The 20,186-nt window shown below is 44.9% G+C and overlaps 1 protein-coding gene across 1 annotated transcript; it reads right to left on the bottom strand.

The window, feature by feature from the left end:
- Positions 1-819: 819 nt before the first annotated feature.
- On the bottom strand, positions 820-15,475 carry ADI1 (acireductone dioxygenase 1). Its single transcript, XM_053380745.1, has 4 exons — positions 15,258-15,475; positions 10,441-10,560; positions 4,316-4,495; positions 820-1,636 (listed from the first exon to the last, which is right to left on the bottom strand). The coding sequence occupies exons 1-4, from the start codon at positions 15,375-15,377 to the stop codon at positions 1,514-1,516; spliced, it is 543 nt and encodes a 180-aa protein (XP_053236720.1). The 5' UTR covers positions 15,378-15,475; the 3' UTR covers positions 820-1,513.
- Positions 15,476-20,186: the final 4,711 nt, after the last annotated feature.

Below are 20,186 nucleotides of genomic sequence, written 5' to 3'. Positions count from 1 at the left end.
GCTGCCCTCGACGCCCACACATGCCTGACACAGATATGAGCAACCTGAAATATCAGCAGTGAAGCTAATGAGACGTGGGGGGAATGGCAGACGAAATCACGATCGTGAGCTCCCTGTCCGGAAGGAATCGCTCAGTGAAGACAACACTGATCCAAATGTGTGCAGGGTTATCATGCACCCCAGACTTGAATCCTGGCCACTTTGCTGTTTTCGAACCAAGCGGAGGGCTGCAATCTGAATAATATTTGGGAGGAAATATGTTGGGGACTGCACCCCTGAAGTGCTCAACTGTAATGGATTTTTTTGTCATCTGCATAAATATTAAAACAAGACACAGTGTTCTGATTTTCCAGCAATACCCCATGCACTGCTGAACGGCAGAAAATGTGGTTACCTTAGTTCTGGTACCAAATCTGTGCAGCTATTGGGGCATACCCTGCGTAGCACAATTGCAAGAGAGTTCCAGTTCCTCTTGCCTCCCACCCCACAAGGGTTTGTGCAAACTCCTTCCATCTGACTTTCCCCACTGTAGGTCCCTCACCCCACCCCCACTGCTACTGCAGATCTCTCATTCCTCCAGAAAGTGTTTGGGAGCATTCAGGGGATAAGGGCAACATTCTTGTACTGCCAGATATAACCTATTGACCAGAGATGTATTTCAATGACTTGCTGCTGTAACCTGACTTCAATATGCATAACAGCTTTTGTTGGATTGCACCTAAGGCGGAAAAGAACTCTGTTTATCCAAATGCTTAGACAGTTAAGGAAGCCAGACAGAGGGAACCTGGTCTGTCCCAACTCATTTATGAGACACAGTAGTTCTATTTAGTTATTTATTTCATAAAATTTATGTTCCGCTCGATTGTTAAAAACAACCAAAACCTCAGGCTACTGGATAAGGCAGCGTTATAAGGTTGCTATTCATAGTTTCTGCCCAAATATTTGTTGCTAAAGCAGTGTTTGCACAAAGTGAATTCCCCTCTCTTTGCATGAGCACAGCACTGGATTAACTGAAAAAGTATTCAAACAGTTTTGAATTTGTATTTTTAAAAAGAAAAAAATCAACTTATCCTCAACTGAATAAATCTGTACTGTATTGAAAAGCAAAACAAGACCAGGTAAGCATTTATATTGCCTTGTCGTCAGCCTTCCTCAGCTTGGTGCCCTCACAAAGTTGGAAAAGCTACACTATATGAATCTTCAGGTGTAACTGAATTATTTAACTACGTGAGCAGCAGAGAGATCCTTGGACTAACTAGTCGAAGTTAAATGCAATCTCCGGATCTGCTCAAAAAGATCTCTCCCGCTTTTAAGAAAAGGAAAGGTAATCATCTTCCATCCAACAATTGATTGAGGAAGAACAGAACAAACATTCCCCTCTATTTGCTTCCCCTACATTAGAGCTGCAGGAAACCAACGTCTCATTAATAAGCAGGTGGCATTAAGAAGGCCATTTTGCAATTTCCATTGTGCAGAAGTTGTGGGAAACTGAGTCTCGCGCCTTCCCACTGGTTTATTGTGCTGCTTGCACCAGAGACTGCTGGTACTGTACTCGAGCAGGAAAATGATCCGCAGGCCTGTTGTACGCTGTCCACACAGGTTCTCCGACAAACAGCCTCATTGCCTTCACATAATTCTGGGAACAGAAACACAGAAAGTTCACACTTAACACGGTTTACTTCTGCAAAACAAGAATGAAAACCCTGAAAGGAATGGGGTTCAAAGTACAGGGCTTGAGTCCAACTGAAGGGTTTGGAAACAGCCAGCTTTGGAGAAACACTGGCTACTTTATTTGAAATATCCATTCCCCAATCCCCATAGCCTAATTGTGTTTGGATTCCTTGCAATATTCACATTTTGCAAAGAGCAGACACGCCAAAGTGAAATTGCTTCGCCTTGTCCCTGCTCTAAGGCAAAAACATCCAGAACCCCATCATGGAAAAGAGATCATGAACAAGTCGCAAAAGGGGGAGCCCCTTTTGGAACAGCCTGACACACCAAAATTTAGCATTTAATGCTTTCCCCTCCCCCCCCCTTCATATTAGCTCTGTGTTTGGAACAGTTTCTCAAGGTGAATTTTGGCTCTTTATAAAAAACAAAAATGAGTACTGCTCAATGCAAAACCAACTCTGAACAAGGCTTGGGGCACACACAGAAGTTATTGCAATGCTAGCCTACATGAAATCAGTATGATTAACATTTACAATTCAATACATGCAGGTTGGAGGGGTAAGAAGAGAGATATCTTTGCTCGTTCCTCATTCTTAAAATTTACACATAAGATGTCTGACTCGTTTCTGTTGCTGATGCACAGCAACATCTCTGCAGTTAACACTGCATGTTTTGTTTTGTTTTTCAACACTGAAGCGCCCTTACTCAGAGTAGACCCTTTGAAATGAACAGGCCTAACTCAAGTACGTTAACTTTAACGGGCCTACTCTGAGCAAAACTTGGCTTACCGCCACCTAATCTTTCCGGCGATATTAACAGCAAGGCAAAACTTCTTGATTCGACAAAGCACATTCAACAAAATTTGGGGGCCGTAATATTGTCAGGGCCTGCACCAGTTTTCCTACGCAGAGGGAAACCAATAGATCGCAGAGCTCATTCTAAGAGCCGGCCAGAGGCCTCAGACCCGTAGCAAGACAGTGACCTTAAACTTTCTATATCGAATGCTTTATACATCCCTCACAACAAGCCAGAGAACAGGATGAGCAAAGCAGATCTCCCAAGGCTCCACTGCATAGTTGCTATGGCAACACCAATCCCTTACTAAAGATGGATTTTGTGACAAGGCCGAAGACACGAGTGCTCCATTTAACTGCAAAGGTAGCAGCAGCAGCGCAGAGCAGAGAAAGCGCATGTGCTCTAAATACTATCCCTGCCTGAACCTTGAGGAATTGATTTCTAATCCCAGAGAGTTGGGGATGGCAGCTTGGAAGACAGGTGGGCTTTATGACCAAACCGAGGTCGAAGCTGCCAGGCCTCGATTACCAACAAGGTGCAGAAACTTATGACTTCCAGTCAGTACCAGTGTTTTTTTTCTGGGGGGGGGCAGAGGGGAACACATACCCCTAAACATTTTGTGAATCTAAGTTTGGCCTCATTGAAGGGCGGTATTTCAATGAGTAGGAAAATGAGAGCACCCCCTAAACATTTTTTTAGGGAAAAGAAAAGCACTGGTCAGTACTATCAACAAAAGTAGGACTGCTGGATTACTGGGGGCGGGAAAGTCTGTGGGGAGAAGCATTTTTAAAAGCTGTTTTGCAGGCAACTTTAGATGAGGAGAGATGGAGCCAGGGTGTGGTCTGCTGAGAAGACGACAATTTGTACAAGTGGTCCTTCCGTCCCCTTCCGCACGAACCCCTGAAAACCCCTCTTAAGAAAGCAGTGAGGGATCCCCACCAGAGTTGCACAGAGCACAAGATATTGCAGAGCCCGTGTGGTGTGGTGGTGAAGAGTCTCATACCCAGGCCTGCAAGTCCGGGGTTCAGATCCCCGCTCAGCCCTGAAGCGCATTGGGTGCCCTTGGGCCAGTCACAGTCTCTCAGCCAAGCCAACCTCACAGGATTGTTGTTGAGATAAAATGGGAAGAGCTATGTACCTTGGAGATTATGGTGATGGTGGTGGTGGTGATGATAAAAATTGGGGGGGGGAGGAATCCCTTCAATGAATTTCAAGTGACTCCCCCCACCCTACTCCACAGGATTAATATGGCAAAACACAGGTTGTGTTCACACCAGGCGTGTAAAGCACATCTCCCCACTACCACCGCCTAAAAAGAAATTCTGGTAAACTGTAGTTTACCCCTCACAGAGCTACAATTCTCAGTACCCTTAGTTCACTGGGGAAAATGGCACGCTTTAAATGTATGGTATGTCTGCAGCCAGAGATGGTCATCTTTCTAATATGGCGCCCTGTGTGAGGCCAATATTTGGCGCCCCCCAAATGGATTGTCTCAATTAAGGATCTTCTCAATTTTGAGCCCTGCTCAGCTCAGCACCCTGTTCATGGGAACCACTCACAACACTCTAAATCTGGCATGATGCAGCCCCAGTTCCCACTCTTGAGATGCAGCCCTAAATTCCTTTTAAAAAATAAAAAATAAAAAAATAAAAGTGGTCACAGGCTCTGATTTTGTACCCATTGCCTGTTCTTCCCTCATTATCCCGCCCACACATTTTTTAATTTAGCAGATTACACTGCAGGTCTCAAGAGTTTTGTTATTAATATGCTGTTCTACAGCTGCAGACAATTCTGTCAACTCTGTGTAGATGTTTATGGGGGGCGTAGGGGGGGGGGAGTAATTTCATACAGATTCATCCAGCGTAAATCGGTGATAGATGCCAGCAGGAAGCGTGATCATGTCTCCCTTTTCCATGGCAATCCGGATCCATTTGTCGTCTTTATCGCGAACGTCAAAATACCCACTTCCTTCCAGGATGTAGCGAATCTCATCATCCAGGTGTAAGTGCTCTTCATAAAATATTTTTATCTGGGAAAGGGGAAGGGAAGAGAGAAGGAAGCGGCTTTCCATTTAGCGAATCTTATTACAAGCGGCAAAGCATGTAAAGATTGCAAGATGTTACGCCAGGAGATCCAAAGCCCCTCTCAATAATGCAATATTTGGCACTGAAAGGAGAGCCCTTTGAGAGCTGTTCAAGCTCTTTACCAGCGTTCTCTAACAACAACCTTGCAAGGTAGGGCAGAATCATTAATCTCATACTGCAGATTGCTCTTTTGAGGAACTTCCCAATTCAAACCCTTAGTCCTTATTCCAGATTTAGTCTGAGAAAATAATAATAATAATAATAATAATAATAATAATAATAATAATAATAATAATACCACCTTTACTGTCATTGTACAACCTGTGTACAATGAAATTAAACGAGCCTCCCCCCCCAAAAAAACCACTCAAATCTCTTATCAAACAACACACCACCTCGCAAGTCAATTTCGCTATGTTATTTTTCGTTCAACAGCCTAACAGCCCATGGATAGAAGCTATTTTTTAGCCTGTTGGTACGGCTGATTATACTTCTGTATCTCCTGCCTGAGGGTAGAAGATTAAAGAGGTGATGGCCGGGGTGTGAGTCATCCCTGAGAATTTTTCTCGTTCTCCTCAGGCAACGATCCCTTGCGATGTCATCTAGCGGACTCAAGGGACAGCCCATGATATCATGTGCTGTATTCACCACCCTCTGTAGAGACTTTCTGTCCGTGGCTGTCAGGCCAGCATACCACACTGTGATACAATATGAAAGGACAGTTTCTATTGTGGACCGGTAAAAGGAGTTCATCAGTTGTTGTTTAATATTATTCTTTCGCAAGACCCTGAGGAAATGGAGTCTCTGTTGGGCCTTTCTGACCACCTCGGTTATGTTGATTTTCCAAGTGAGGTCCTCACTGAGGTAAACTCCCAACTCCCAGGAATTTAAAGGAGACTCTCTCCACACAGTCCCCACTAATATACAACAGGGCAGGTTCCCCTCTCTTCTTCCGGAAGTCCAACACCATCTCCTTTGTCTTACTAATATTTAGGCGCAAGTTATTCTCTAAGCACCATGTAGATACTAATCACACTGGATCTATCATCCTGAGCAGATTTTGTATATCAGCATCAGCATCAGCATTTCTATTCTGCTTTATATTTTAATGGGGGGGAAAGTCTCAAAGTGGTTCACAACACATTAAAACACCAAATAAAACAATCCAGAATAAAACAAATTCAAGCTTCAAGGAAAATATTTCACGTCCTTCTCTAAGTGACATTCCGCTTTCCCCATATTTAGTTACTTGCTGAATTTATATAGCTGCCCTATAGCAGAAGTACTCTAGGAAGCCAGTGTGGTGTAGTGGTGAGAGCGTTGGACTAGGACCTGGGAGATCAGGGTTTGAATCCCCACTCAGTCATGAAGCTCACGGGTTGACCTTGGGCCAGTCGCAGCCTCTTAATCCTTAACTGAGGATGGGGGTGAACCAGGTCCTCCTTGGAGAGAAAGGTGGAAGATAAATGCAAGAGACAAGCTCTTCTGCTTAGCTGCTTCAGAAAGCTGGAGGGGGCAGTCAGGTGGAGGTGTCAAATCACTAACCTGGCACCCAGAAATCTCCACATGGTCACAGCTGGACCCATGCCAATCCCAAACACACCTGGATGATTGCTAGCGTTGACTACAATTCCCATCAGTCATGTTCCTCAAGGGCGCCAGGTTGCCCAAGGCTACTAGGGACAAATCTACACTCACAGTTTTTAAAGGAATAATGCTTCTCTAAAACACATGTTTTTTCACTGTCCTAAATTGAAAGATTTTTGGCAGAAGGTAACTGAAACCATCAACAGGGACTGTATGGTACAACCTCACATTTACAGAGCAAAATATCCTTTTGAAAGATATGCCCAGCGCATAAAAGGACAATACGAGTTGACTCTCCAGGCCCTTACCATTGCAAAAAGACTGATACTGACGAATTAGGAAAATAAAAATGTGTCTCCCTTCCACAACTGGATTGAAGACTTCTACAAACTCACAACATATGAAGAACTTGCATATAAACGCAGACTTGCCATGGACGAAATTCAACGATATTTGGAATCCATTCTTAAAAATACTGTAATAGGTTAAGATCTGGTGAAGTACAATAACAACTTTGTTACAGTATAGAGTTTTAGGTTTTATTTGCCTCCTCTCCCTTTACTTTCCCTTCTACATGGGTGATGTTTCTCCTTTTCTTTTTCTCCCTTTCATTTATGTCTCACCATGTTTAGTGCACACATAACTATGTACTTTTTAACTTTCAATAAAGATGTCAGAATAGAAATAAATAAACGTGGTTTTTTATGTTAAGGAAGGGTTTTGCTAAGCATTATGGGCACATGGAATCCTACTTATAATGTTCGTAATGCGTTGTTAAAATGTGATACCCAAGGGTGCTGCAGAGCAACCAGCAGTAGGCAGATAGCCATTTTTGATGGAGGGGGTTAAAAAAATGCTCTATTTTACAAGTATGCCCTGTGACGTTTTAGAACGATATACAGTCATACCTTGGATCTCAAATGCCTTGCCTCCCGAACAAATGATCGAAACCCAGAAGTGAGTGTTCCGTTTTTGGAACCATTTTCAGAAGCCGAACATCCTGTGCAGCTTCTGATTGGCTGCAGGACGCTTCTGCAGCCAATCAGAAGCCACGCCTTGGTTTTCAAGTGGTTCCGGGAGTCGAACGGACTCCCGGAACGCATTCTGTTCGAGAACCAAGGTACTACTGTATCTAATAATGTTAAGCAGGTCATTGTAGATCCAGCTCAGGAATCCATGACTGGTGGTTTGTAGGAAGTGGTGGCCCTTTCGCCTGCCCTGAATCTCCTCCTGTCAGCCAGTTTCACTGAGCGCCCAGCTACTCAATCCTACCCCAAGAGGACCTGTGGCTCTGCTGATGTTATTGCCCTCCAGAACCCATGCTGGCTGGGATGGAGGTGATTCAAGAGTCCCACAAAGTCCAAACCACAGCTCTGTATCAGAACTCAGCTACTCTTTACATGATGGATCTGCGAGTAAAATTACCTAGGTGCACCTGAAGCGCATGGAATTGCCAATGAATTATTCTCTTTCCCAGCTCCTCCCTCGGTAAAAGCCTTTTTTTTCTTAACCAAAGGTGCCACCACAACTGACCCGCTTCCTCAAGTGCTTAGTCAGCTCTGGAGCAAAGAGGGAGGGGGAGGAGAAAAACCTAAATTTAGTGGCGGAATGATTTTGTGAGCCGACAACAGCTGAAGTGCACTGGAGCTTTCAGGAGGGTGCGTCAGCCGGCGCTGCCAGGTTGATAATGCTCTTGAGACATGTTATGGGTCAGGGAGATCGCAGAACCTGGCAGAAATAAGCTGGGTAGGCATTCAGACTCCACTCCAGTCGCGAAATTACTAAAATATTCATAGCACTTAAAACGCATCACCTTGACAACCAGACAAGGAGAGGCAGAAGAGCTCCCTCTTTCTGAGAAGTCTGAATAATGACTACTAGAATAGAACCAGCCGGTTTTGTTGCTTTCATTTATAATGTCCCAAGGAAGCGGTGTGGCCAATTGTTCAGAAGCTTAACATACGTCCTTCTGCCAGATAAGTAGGGTGGTTGGTGGTGGTGGTGGGAGGGAAGGAGGGAGGGAGGGAGAAGAGGCTCTCCTTCACCTTTAAGAGTTGTGTAGAAGAGGCAATTTCAGAACATATAAATAAGCCTGTTCACTTCAGCAGAATCATGGCTTGGTTAAAGGTACAGGAGCCCTGCCTTCCTTTTTCACCTGGCCACTCCGGAGGTAAAACCGCCAGGTGAGAGTGCTCAGGTCGTATCTCCTCATCTCAGCGTTCACAGAACAAGAGAGACACAAAACGGCAGAAAACATATATTTGTTTGGCAGCATTCAGTCTGTCTTGCCTTCTGCTGACTCTGAACATCTAAGCCTATAGAAGAATCCTGTCTGGCTCGAAATCCTGAAGCGTACAAGGCAATGAAGTTAGCCCAGTTAGTAATATCATCACCTCAGGAGGCAGTGTGGTGCAGCAGTTAGCGATCCAAGTTCTAGCAAAGAGGAGTTCAGGGATATATAAATATTATTATTATTATTATTATTATTATTATTATTAATAATAATAATAATAATAATAATAATAATAGTTGTGTGTCCTTGTTTCTCAATTTGATCGTTTTATATGGTTTTTTATGTTTTGTGGTATTTTATGCATTGTGACTTACCATTATTTTTATCGATTATAGTTTAGTAATTCTTTATTGTAATTGATAAGTGGAAGCCATTTAATTATTACTCGCTAATATTTAATTTTACTGTTTACTATTACTGTACCTTCTAATGGATAACTGAATATTGCTTTGTTTGATATCAGTTGTTTATTTTGAAGTAGTTGTGACGTATTTTGTACTGGATCAGATTGATATTACATGTGTGATCTTTGCTGCCTATGTTGTTGTTTCTCTGGCTTGTAAACTTGCCTTGTGTGTAGTAATATAGAAAGGCGGTATACAAATTAAAAGTGAAATGAACGTTAAATGAAATGGGAGTTCCTGAGTGGCTTTCTCTCTGCCTGTCCTACCTCGCAAGGCTGCTGTGAGGAACAGAGAGGGTGGAGAGAACCGGATATTACATTAAGCTCCTTAGAGAAAAGGTGGAATATAAGCCAAGTTATATTAACTTTGGATACTGTAACCCCATTCACTTCACCCTGCCTTTGCCAGATGTAAGATGGAGGAGTGTAGTCTAGGGGTTACCAATAAGCAGCAAAAATCACATCAAACTACGGTTTTGCGTGGGAACGAGGAACCTCTGCCCTCCAAACATTAATGGACTACAGTTCTCATCATCACTCACCACACTGGAAGGGGCTGGCAGGAGCTTGATCCAAACATCTGGAGGGCCAGAAACCCCCCACCCCAAGTTTAGTGTGATATCCCTGCACTGCAGGGGGTTGGACTACATGACCCTTAGGGTCCCTTCCAACTCTACAATTCTATCCAAAGCAGGCACCAAAACTTCCCAAATGCTCACTTAGGTAAAGGGACCCCTGACCATTAGGTCCAGTCGTGACCGACTCTGGGGTTGCGGCGCTCATCTCGCTTTACTGGCCAAGGGAGCCGGCGTACAGCTTCCGGGTCATGTGGCCAGCATGACTAAGCCGCTTCTGGTGAACCAGAGCAGGGCACGGAAACGCCGTTTACCTTCCCACCGGAGTGGTACCTATTTATCTACTTGCACTTTGACATGCTTTCGAACTGCTAGGTTGGCAGGAGCAGGGACCGAGCAACGGGAGCTCACCCCATCGCGGGGATTCGAACCGCCAACCTTCTGATCGGCAAGTCCTAGGCTCTGCGGTTTAAGCCACAGCACCACCCACGTCCCTAATGCTCACTTAACTGCATGTTAAAAGGTGGAAGTTATTCGCATGCATACATAAGCCAGCCATCTTGGTGCCAACTTTCTCCATTTTTTCTAGCCCATTTGCTGTGCCTTTTCACAGCAGCATAGGAGGCAGAAATCAAACAGGTGCAACTCATCCCCCAGTCTGCACTCCAGAATTCACCAGCTGTTAAGAAGGTACAGGAGCCCTGTCAGAAAAATAATAGGCAGCAACTGAAGGGAAGCAGATATCTTCCCATTATAATAGGTTTTGAAATGCACTGGGGCAGGAGGGAGAACAACTGCATGACGGACAGCAAAATCCAGCCATGTCTACTCCAAAGTCAGCCCTTTTTAATTCAATTTGGCTTATTTTCAGGTTAAGCAGGGCTAGGATTTCAGCCTTAGTTCTCAGGAAAGGGACAGCCAGTGTTCAAACAGCAGAATCGCAAAACTTCTGAAACTGGCATACACTCTAGTGGCGAGTTCCAGCATTTGCAACCTTTTCAAGGCCCAAACAAGAGACAGAATGTATTATACCTTCTCTTCGTAATTCGGAAGCTTATCTTTGTGTATCGTTATTATATCCATCCAGTTGTAGTTCCTTTCTTTCCGGATCTCTGCTAAGACAGGATCGGTCTCATAGTTGTCAGCATCCAGCTGCGGAATTAAGAAAAGGGTTTTGGTGACAGAAATGTTCAAAACGAGGCAGTCATTGCGATCGGCTGCATCCCAAACGCTCCTTACGTACAAAACGCTTTTATGACTCTGCAGAGCAGGTTGTTGTGGGATGTGATACATAAGTAGCAGTCAAGTACAACATTCCTTGTTTTCCTAGATTGGACATGCGGGGAAAGGTTTGGGCTGTGTGTTTAAAAGGTGAATGTAAAACTCTGCTAAGTAAAGGAACTTGCTAGTGCAAGTTAGGAAGGATATTAATAAGCAATATATCCTCTCCTGCCTCCCTGAACATTCCCACAATTGTCAGTCTTCCGACTGTACTAGGTAAAGGTAAAGGGACCCCTGACCATTAGGTCCAGTCGTGGCCGACTCTGGGGTTGCGGCGCTCATCTCGCTTTATTGGCTGAGGGAGCTGGCGTACAGCTTCTGGGTCATGTAGCCAGCATGACTAAGCCGCTTCTGGCGAACCAGAGCAGCGCACGGAAACGCTGTTTACCTTCCTGCTGGAGTGGTACCTATTTACAGTGGTACCTCGGGTTAAGTACTTAATTCATTCCGGAGGTCCGTACTTAACCTGAAACTGTTCTTAACCTGAAGCATCACTTTAGCTAATGGGGCCTCCTGCTGCCGCCGCGCCGCCAGAGCCCGATTTCTGTTCTTATCCTGAAGCAAAGTTCTTAACCTGGGTTAACGGAGTGTGTAACCTGAAGTGTATGTAACCCGAGGTACCACTGTATCTACTTGCAGTTTGTGCTTTCGAACTGCTAGGTTGGCAGGAACCGGGACCGAGCAAGGGGAGTTCACCACGACGCGGGGATTCGAACCACCGACCTTCTGATCAGCAAGTCCTAAGCTCTGTGGTTTAACCCACAGCGCCACTCACGTCCCACTGAGGAAATAAAGCCCTGGTGCTATTACCTGCTTACGTCCCGTGTAAAACACTCAAGATATAGAAGCCAGGAGCCAAATGGCTCCTTAAACCAAGGTTATAGTTGCCAAAACGGAATGTCTAGTTGCCATTTTGGGGCCAGGCAGCTCTATAGTCTTATTTTTCAAATGATGTGATTGACTCTCAGTTAAACATCAGGCTAGGTCAGATGACAACCTTGAGCATACCCAATGGTTGGAGGTGGTGGGGATTCACAGTCCAGAATTCTCTGGAGGGCACAGCATTGGCTACTCTAGTTCTGGAAACCGGCAATAAAGTTCTAAGTTTCTGAAACCACTTTTGTTCATCAAAAAGGGATTGTTGAGAAGCTGGCCTTCCACTGTCAACAGTAGAGCAGGGTTCCCCTAAAGGAAGACTGCTACACCTGCAAGAAGCCTCTATCCATGAAGAGCTCTCAGCTGTTTTATACAACTTTCCCTTCCTGGATTTCCCTCCAGGCAGGCTGCCATCTTTGGCAGAGCAGCTTTCCAAAACAACAAATTTAGCCTTGATAGGGGGAGCAGCAGGGACACAGCAAACAAACGAGATTAAATTTAAACGCCGACAAGAATCAAGGGGTCTTCATTGATTATTTCACAAGTTTAATATACTGCCCGGGTCCTGATTTAACTGTATTTGTTCCGTAATTGCAATGGGTTGCACCTTGAGGGAAGCAGCGCAGAGCTCGTGGGAGGTCCACACTGCCCACTCACCACACATCCTGTCTAGGATAATCAATGGTTTGTACTGACATTGTAATGTAAACTACAGCAAGAGTGCTAGAAACTCCTTTGCTGATATGTGTTAAATGAGCAGTCCCAAAGGTTTATGCTAAACTCTAAAGCAGAGGTACTCAAGCTCCGGTCTGCAAATCACTTTTGGCCCCCACAAACTCCACTCAGGTGCTTAGAGGAACAGATGGAGAACGGTCAAGAATAGCTGTATGTGGCCATGCAATTGATTTTTTCTTTCTTCTTCTGACAATGGGGACAGAGGATGTTTTGACCAGAGGTAGATTATTGAACAGGCAAATAAAGCCATAGCCTTAGGGCCATGATTTTCATAAGGGAAGTTTTTTAATGTTTAATGTTTTATTATGTTTTCATATGTTGGGAGCTGCCCAGAATGGCTGGGGGCAACCCGGTCAGATGGGCGGGGTACAAATAGTACTATTTATTATTATTATTATTTGTTGTTGCAAGGTGAGATTTCCATCCCCTGCCACCCTCAAGTCCAAATATGGAAAAGGAATGCTGAATAATGTCCTGAGACCAAAGCTGACAAACATTACACTCACCTTGGGATGTCAAGGAAATCTATCTGACTTTCAGAAGACAACTGAAAGCAGCCCTGTTTAGGGAAGTTTTTAATGTTTGATGTTTTATCACTTTATCATTATTATTATTATTCTGTTGGGAGCTGCCCAGAGTGGCTGGGGAAACCCAGCCAGATGGGAGGGGTATGTAAATATAATATAATAATATAATAATATAATAATATAATATAATATAATATAATATAATATAATATAATATAATATAATATAATATGGAGAATTTAGCTTACACGCAAAGCTGGCACATCCATCAGATTAGAAAGTCAAGACTATGATTATTTTTAAAAAATGTAAGAGATGTGCTTTGATTTCTAGCTTGCATACACAGACGCACAAACAAAGTGGTCCTCTGAGCCCCCAAAATTTTCAAGTGGCCCATAAAAAAAAGTTTGAGAACCACTGCTCTAAAATAAACTGTAGGATAGAGAGAACACTTAGTTTAAAATACTTCCATGACCATTGCTTTGCAAACAAGATGTCCCAGGTCAAGAGCCTGCAAAATGTTTTGCTAGCCCATCTGTCTACATGTACATCTTTAATCTCTGGAATAGCTCAGTTGGTACAGCATGAATCTCAGGGTCAGGGGTTTGAGCAATGCAGAGGGTTGGACTAGACGGCCCTCATGGTGCCTTCAGACTCTACAATTCTATGGTTCTGTGAGCTAAGCAAATCAATCATTTGTGGTACAGCACAAAAGATACTCCCAATCCACTTTGGTTGAGGTCTGCATCGGTACACTCCGCCTATTCAAATATACAAGGGAAGCAAGGGCCTAACCTTTTCCCCAGTCCCAATCTCCACATATTTCAAAAGGAAACAATAGGAGCTTTCCACACTCGCTGCTTTTGTATTTCACGCTCTAGTATCTGTAGTCAAATGTGAAATACAGAGTACTGTAGAAGGCCAAGGGGCACATCATACAGCCACCTTGCTGAAGCTAAGCAGAAACAAAGCAAGTGGCCAGTGTAGTAGAAAAACACTGTTCAGGGACCAGGTGACCAGCATGTGATATGGGGATTTCTGGCACTTACAGGAGGGTCAAGAGTCGCTGTGCTTGACTTGGGCACATGGAAGCTTTCCATACAATTATCACAGGCTGTAATTCTGCATTTTATGGCCGCTGGGCCCAGCAGCTTACGGCTGTTTTTCTCCACACCTGTTGGGGATGGCGATTCATACATCGGAAGAAGAGGCAGCGCTGTGTCATGGGCAGAGTGCTGGAGCACAGGCAGGAAAGGCAGGTTTAAAAGCCCTCACTCAGCCATGAAGCTCGCTGGGTAAACTTAAGCCAGTCAGTATCTCTTGACCTCACACCAGCCTCACCAAGTTGTGGGGATAAAATAGAGATTTGAGGAACTATGTATGCATTCAGCTCCTTGGAAGAGAAGCAAGATCTAAATGTAGTAAATGATTATTATCATTATTTCAAAAATAAGGTGGATTCTAGTCCAGGAAAGCTTATGCATTAATAAATGTTACATCTTTAAAGTACCACACAACTCACTATTGTTCTTGCTACCACCACGTTAACAGTTACTCCTTTGAGAGTTATTATCAACAACAACAATAAGAATGCTATTATTAATGATAACTACAGCTGTCTCTCACCCTCCCTCCCATGAGCTCAGAGGGGGCACAGATATGGACTGTGTCGGTTTTATATTCACAACAGCCCTGTGGGGTGGGTTAACCCAGGCATAGGCAAACTCCGGCCCTCCAGATGTTTGGGACTACAATTCATATCATCCCTGACCACTGGTACTGTTAGGTAGGGATGATGGAAATTGTAGTCCCAAACATCCGAAGGGCCGGAGTTTACCTATGCCTGGGTTAAACCATGAGAACATGACAGGCCCAAGTTCACCCAGTGATCTTCATGGCTGAGGGCATGGGCCCTCATAAAAAATACTAATTAGCTAACTGACCAATTGCATACCAGATAACTCGGTTCTGCACACACCCCTAAACATAAAATAAATAATGGCTGGAGGTGGTCCGGATGCATCTCTCCTCATCCCTGGACCTGATGGCAACTAGGAGTCCAACAAACTTCTACCACATTGCAAGCGCCTCGTCTCTGCTTGCCGCCCAGCTCTGGCGACTGGAAACCGAACTGCAGCAGTGCGCACCTTCAAAGCACATTCCTCCCCTCAAAGAATTCTGGGCGCTGTAGTTCGTTAAGAGCGGATGGGAGCTGCAGCTCTGCGAGGGGTGGACTACATCCCCCAGAATTCTTTGAGGGGGAGAATGTTTGTGTGCGTGCGCGCAACCTGCACCCAAAGCGCACAGGCGGCTGTGCTGAGGACTCCGGCTGCTGCGCCCTGGACAGGAGGGAAACGCAGCCCCGCCTGGATCCTGCTCCCCTTTCCAAACCGAGCCCTGGCGCCAGGAATGGCTCCCGCTCCTGCCTACTTTCCAGTAGAAGACGCCCAGCTGCTGCAGCAGCGTCAGGCTGACGGGCTCGTTGGGCTCCCGGCGGTGCGCCTGGCGCTGGTCCTCCGCCGACTCGTCCATATACCAGGCTTCCACCATGGCGCGCCCAGGCCGAGCCTCTCCTTCTTCCCAGCCAGCCAGGCTCCCAGTCCCGACGGAGGGAAGGCGGCTCCGCCTCTCCGCTTCCCGGGGAGGGGAAACCACGCACGGGGCTTCCTGCGCAGGAGCAACTGGGTCTGGCTGTGCCAAGAAGGGGCACTTCAAAGTGCGCGTTAGCCTCCTAGAACCGCAGCACTTTCCCCCACCCCATCCCAATCCAGTTAAACTCCGGAATTTTTATTTTTATTATGAGTTAAAGCGGTTTTTTAAAAAAGACCCGTGGAAAAGGAGCAGCGGCCGAGTCTCCACCCCGAGTCGTGTAGTAACTGAACCGTTTGTGCACGTGTGAATTGCCTGTTGGGGCAGCTTCCCACGGTATGGTGTGTTTCACACCAGCCCGCGCTAGCTGTGTGATATCCGCACCGTGGAAAGCTTAGTAGGGCGAGAGAACTAAAACTTTTTACCGTACTGGCTTTTGTTTTCGACCCACAAAACAAAACTGGCATTTCTTTCTGCCAGCCCATTGTGGCTGGGGAAACCCAGCCAGATGGGCGGGTGTAAATAATAAAAGTGTTGTTGTTGTTGTTGTTGTTGGATCAATCTCCCATAATGTACTCTGAAAATAGAACGGCTCAGAATTAAGCTGGCCGCTGTATTTGTGGAGAATGTAGTAAATTTGATTAATTTTTTTTAAAAAGAAAGTTGGGAAAGAACTGCATGTGTCTGACTCATCTGATATTTGCCTGGTAAAGATTTGTATTTGTGTGTATATTTTGTTAACCTGCCCAAGCTGGTACAGGCAACTCTTTGCTTACATGGGTTACATTCTTGGGATAGGACGTGAAGCCAAAATAGTATACTGTATAGTGTTGCAGGAAACACCCCCCCCCAATCATTCAGTTTGTACAAACACGACACATACACACTCACACAGGACATACGCGATGTTTCTGTTATAAATTCATAGTAAATCAACCATACGTTGGATTTACACTGGTTCACTTTTATTTTACTCCATGAAGGAAGGACTATCAAAGGAGGATGGTTTGATACAGGACGGCCATAATCCCTTAACCAAGCAGCACATACACAGGAGCCCTACCCAGTTGGCATGACAACCTTGATGGTCCCAGACAGAAGACCATCAAGGTCACAAAGGACTTGCATATGGGAATGGATTCAACATGGACTGGAACAAAGGACAATGATCAGATCTTCCCTCTGGGGGCAGGAAACTGCCAGCTCCCCTTTGTCTCCTGGAAGTGACTCATGGGGAGGGGGAAAGGAGGAACCAGCCAGGTGACAAGGCACTAAGGTTACCTCCACAACTCCTCCCTCAACCCCTCCTTTCTGTGATGTGTCAATGATGTAGTCATTATGTAGTTGTGATGTAGTTCTAGGGGTGTAGTTTGGGGGATTAGTAACTAATAAAAGTTTGGGTGCTCTTTTCTTTGGGGCTTCCATTTTGTTTCACCTGGTGGTGGGAGTCCTGTCATGACAGTCTTCAATAAAGACCAAGCCTACTGGCTGCTGTTTTGCTCTGGTATTCCTGGCTGGTGTCCTTGTTTTTTTGTCCAAGGGAGCCCTCAGATTTCTCCGTTAACAATAGTCAAAACACATTGGGTGCAATGGTGGGTGGAATTGCCAAAGCTCCCCGCCCCCTTTTTGCTCCCTTTGATTTTTCTATTTTAAAAAATTGCCAAACATGTAAAGCTGAATGTGCACAAGTTAAGTGCTTGTAGATTGCGAGTTATCTGGACTTGCACCACAATACAAAATAATCAGTTTGAGTACATATGTTTTGATACAATAAATGCTGCTCTTACTTGTTATTAGATGGCATTTGCACATCGCAGCATCAACCCAAATTTGCTCTCTCATGACGAAACAGGAAATGCCCTGGGCTATTTTCACAAAATCTGAAAATAATCTGCTCCTGGAGAAAACTGAACAGCAAGTCTTGGAGAATTTGGAGTGGCTGCCAGGGTAGATCAATCAGCAATTCCATTTCTCAGAAGAGAAAACACAAAAGTAAAAAGGCAGAAACCGAATTATGTGGATTTTTCCCTGGCTTTTTTTTTATTAAAAAAGTCAAATTCTAATCTAGACCCGTGAATTTGATGACGCTCATAATCAAGTTTTTAAAGAAGAATCAGGGCTAAGAATCCTGCGCATATCTACTCAGAAGTGCAATTGTTTTCGATGGGTCTTATTCCCAGGTAAGTGTGTGAAAGATTGCAGCCTAATTCAGCCATAAAATATCGAGAGAGGTCATTTATAATAGACACATAACATGAGTTATCGACTGGCCCTAATAATGCATACTTGAAAATATATCCCATTGATTTCAGGGGACTTACTTCCAAGTAATTTCAACCCTGGTGGCAAATGTCCTGCTGTATAAAAACAAACACCTGAATTGCAGAGATGAGTACTCAAAATTATTTGTAAAAAAAAACCCTGTTCTTCATAGTCCCTGTGCAGTTCTGTGCATGTGGACTTGTAGCTTGTAGCATCAGATGCTCCTACCTGGAATAATGTGTCACCCATTCAGCTCCTTTTTGGAAAGGCTATTCCTTCCGTCTGAGCTATGCTCAGGTTGAGCTAGTGTTCTTCCATCTATTTCCTTGCCATCTTTGAAAAGTTATTTCATTCTGTTGCTGCCCCTGTAGGGAAGTGATGTTGCCAGATGTTCTGCGAGAAGACTCAGCACGACTTCCAATAGCTTGTGGGAGGTTTACTTTGGCATGTGGGTTTGCAAAAGAAAGACTGGCTTGGTGGGGTTAAACAAGATTTCTCCTTCAAATTGGATCTTATCTCCGGTCTTTCTTTGGAAGGTAGGTCAGCCTGAACCTTGGGCGGCTTTGCAGAATTAATTGCGGAAGCTGCTTGTTCTCTCATTGCAATCAACAGTATGCTTGGCAGTGTTAATCTGCTGCTGGCTAATTTAATGGTCTCTGCCTGCATAACTTTAGATAATTGCTTTTGTTCCTTGGGCAACATGTTGAGGAAAGTTGTCATTTGCTCCCCTAGGAAATACCAGGGTGAACAAATGAGCCCTGAAGCAGTCAATCCCAGATTGACTCACCTCACCCACCCGCCAGCATCAGAGAGAGAACCCAGTGTTGCCTCAAGACAGAAAAAGATCCTTTTTCAAATCCACTGGTCATGGTCACCAGTGGATTATAGAAATCTCTAGACACATGTCTAGCTACGTAATGCTGAGTCAGACTGTTGATCCATCTGGCTCAGTACAGTGGTACCTGGGGTTAAGAACTTAATTCGTTCTGGAGGTCCGTTCTTAACCTGAAACTGTTCTTAACCTGAGGTACCACTTTAGCTAATGGGGCCTCCCGCTGCTGCCACACAATTTCTGTTCTCATCCTAAAGCAAAGTTCTTAACCCAAGGTACTATTTCTGGGTTAGCAGAGTCTGTAACCTGAAGCGTCTGTAACCCGAGGTACCACTGTACTGTCTACACTGATTGGCAGAAGCTCTCCAGACAGGGCATGTTCCCAGCCCTACCAGGAACTGAACCTGGGATCCTCTGCATACCACAGAGATGCTCTTATCATCGAACTGTTGCTTTTGGTGGGTGATTTCAGTTGATAGTCAAGACCTTAGCAGAATTGGATGACTGCAATCAACAGTAGTCTCTGCATGGTCCAGACAGTCACGACACCCTCTACTGAAATAACTGGAACAGTGTTGGATAATACCCTGCCTTTTAATAAGATTGCATTATGCCATGCCCACTGTCTTATGGGACATTTTTGGGAGAAGAAAGGGCCAAGGAGTAAACCCTACACCAATACGGAGTGGAGTCCCTAGGACGGTTGGATGACTCCTTTTACTCCTCCTTCCGGCAACTCCTGCAGCCAAGCTCGTGCCAGACGTATTGTTCTGCTTTTCTTTGGATCACATCAGCGAAGCCAAGAAGGGGAACTTGTTGTTTGGGCAGCACTGCCCAGGCTTGCACCCCAGAAAGGTCATTTCGGTGCTGCTAACACAGCAAAACAATGTGGGAGGCAGCAGTCACAAGTTAACCCAGGGCATAGGCAAACTCCAGTCCTCCAGATGTTTGGGACTACAATTCCCATCATCCCTAGCTAACAGGACCAGTGGTCAGGGATGATGGGAATTGTAGTCCCAAACATCTGGAGGGCCGGAGTTTGACTATGCCTGGGTTAACCGGTTTCTGCAGCCACAGCAGGTGCTGTGATTCTCCAGTGGTTGGACTTCACCCCCAGAGGCACATGCCATTGTTCCTCAAGACAGACGGATGCCAACAATTGTGCAGTGATTTCTGCCAAAGCGATAACAGCGATTGCAACTCAGTTTTTATTGTAACCATTCTTGACTATACTTGCAGTGCTAGCAAATTATACATTGCAGTTTTTGAATATGATTTCTATTCCCCCCCTCCCCGGGAATAGAGTTGAGAGATGACCTAACCTGGGTCCGGAAAAATAATCTCTCAAAGGACCCATTGATGGCATTTTACCATTGTACTGTTGAGAGTGTATTAACTTATGGTCTGTGTTTGTGGTTTGGGAGCTGCACGGTGTGGGGAAAAACGATGCTGTCCAGGGTTGTAAAGACTGCACAGAGAATAACTGGGTGCACTCTTCCCACCTTGGATCAAATCTATGCTTCCAGGTGCCATAAGAAAGCTGCAGAGATAGTGAAGGACAGTGTGCACTCTGGAAATAATCTATTTCAGTTTCTGCCTTCTGGAAGAAGGTACAGGGTTATAAAGACTAGGACTAGTCGCCTGAGAAACAGTTTCTATTCAAATGCGATTTTGGT

The sequence above is a fragment of the Podarcis raffonei genome, chromosome 3 (assembly GCF_027172205.1).
Source record: "Podarcis raffonei isolate rPodRaf1 chromosome 3, rPodRaf1.pri, whole genome shotgun sequence".
NCBI lineage: Eukaryota > Metazoa > Chordata > Lepidosauria > Squamata > Lacertidae > Podarcis > Podarcis raffonei.
The sequence above is the reverse complement of the archived record's forward strand: the minus strand, read 5'-3'. Positions and strand labels throughout refer to the sequence as shown.

Bases quoted from the DNA above. Each gene is read 5' to 3' on its own strand.
- ADI1 (XM_053380745.1), bottom strand. From the start codon at position 15,377: ATGGTGGAAGCCTGGTATATGGACGAGTCGGCGGAGGACCAGCGCCAG. The intron at 10,561-15,257 runs GTAGGCAGGAGC...TTAATTCCGCAG, and splicing joins TGGGCGTCTTCTACTGGAAA to CTGGATGCTGACAACTATGA. The intron at 4,496-10,440 runs GTATAATACATT...CCCCTTTCCCAG, and splicing joins TTCCGAATTACGAAGAGAAG to ATAAAAATATTTTATGAAGA.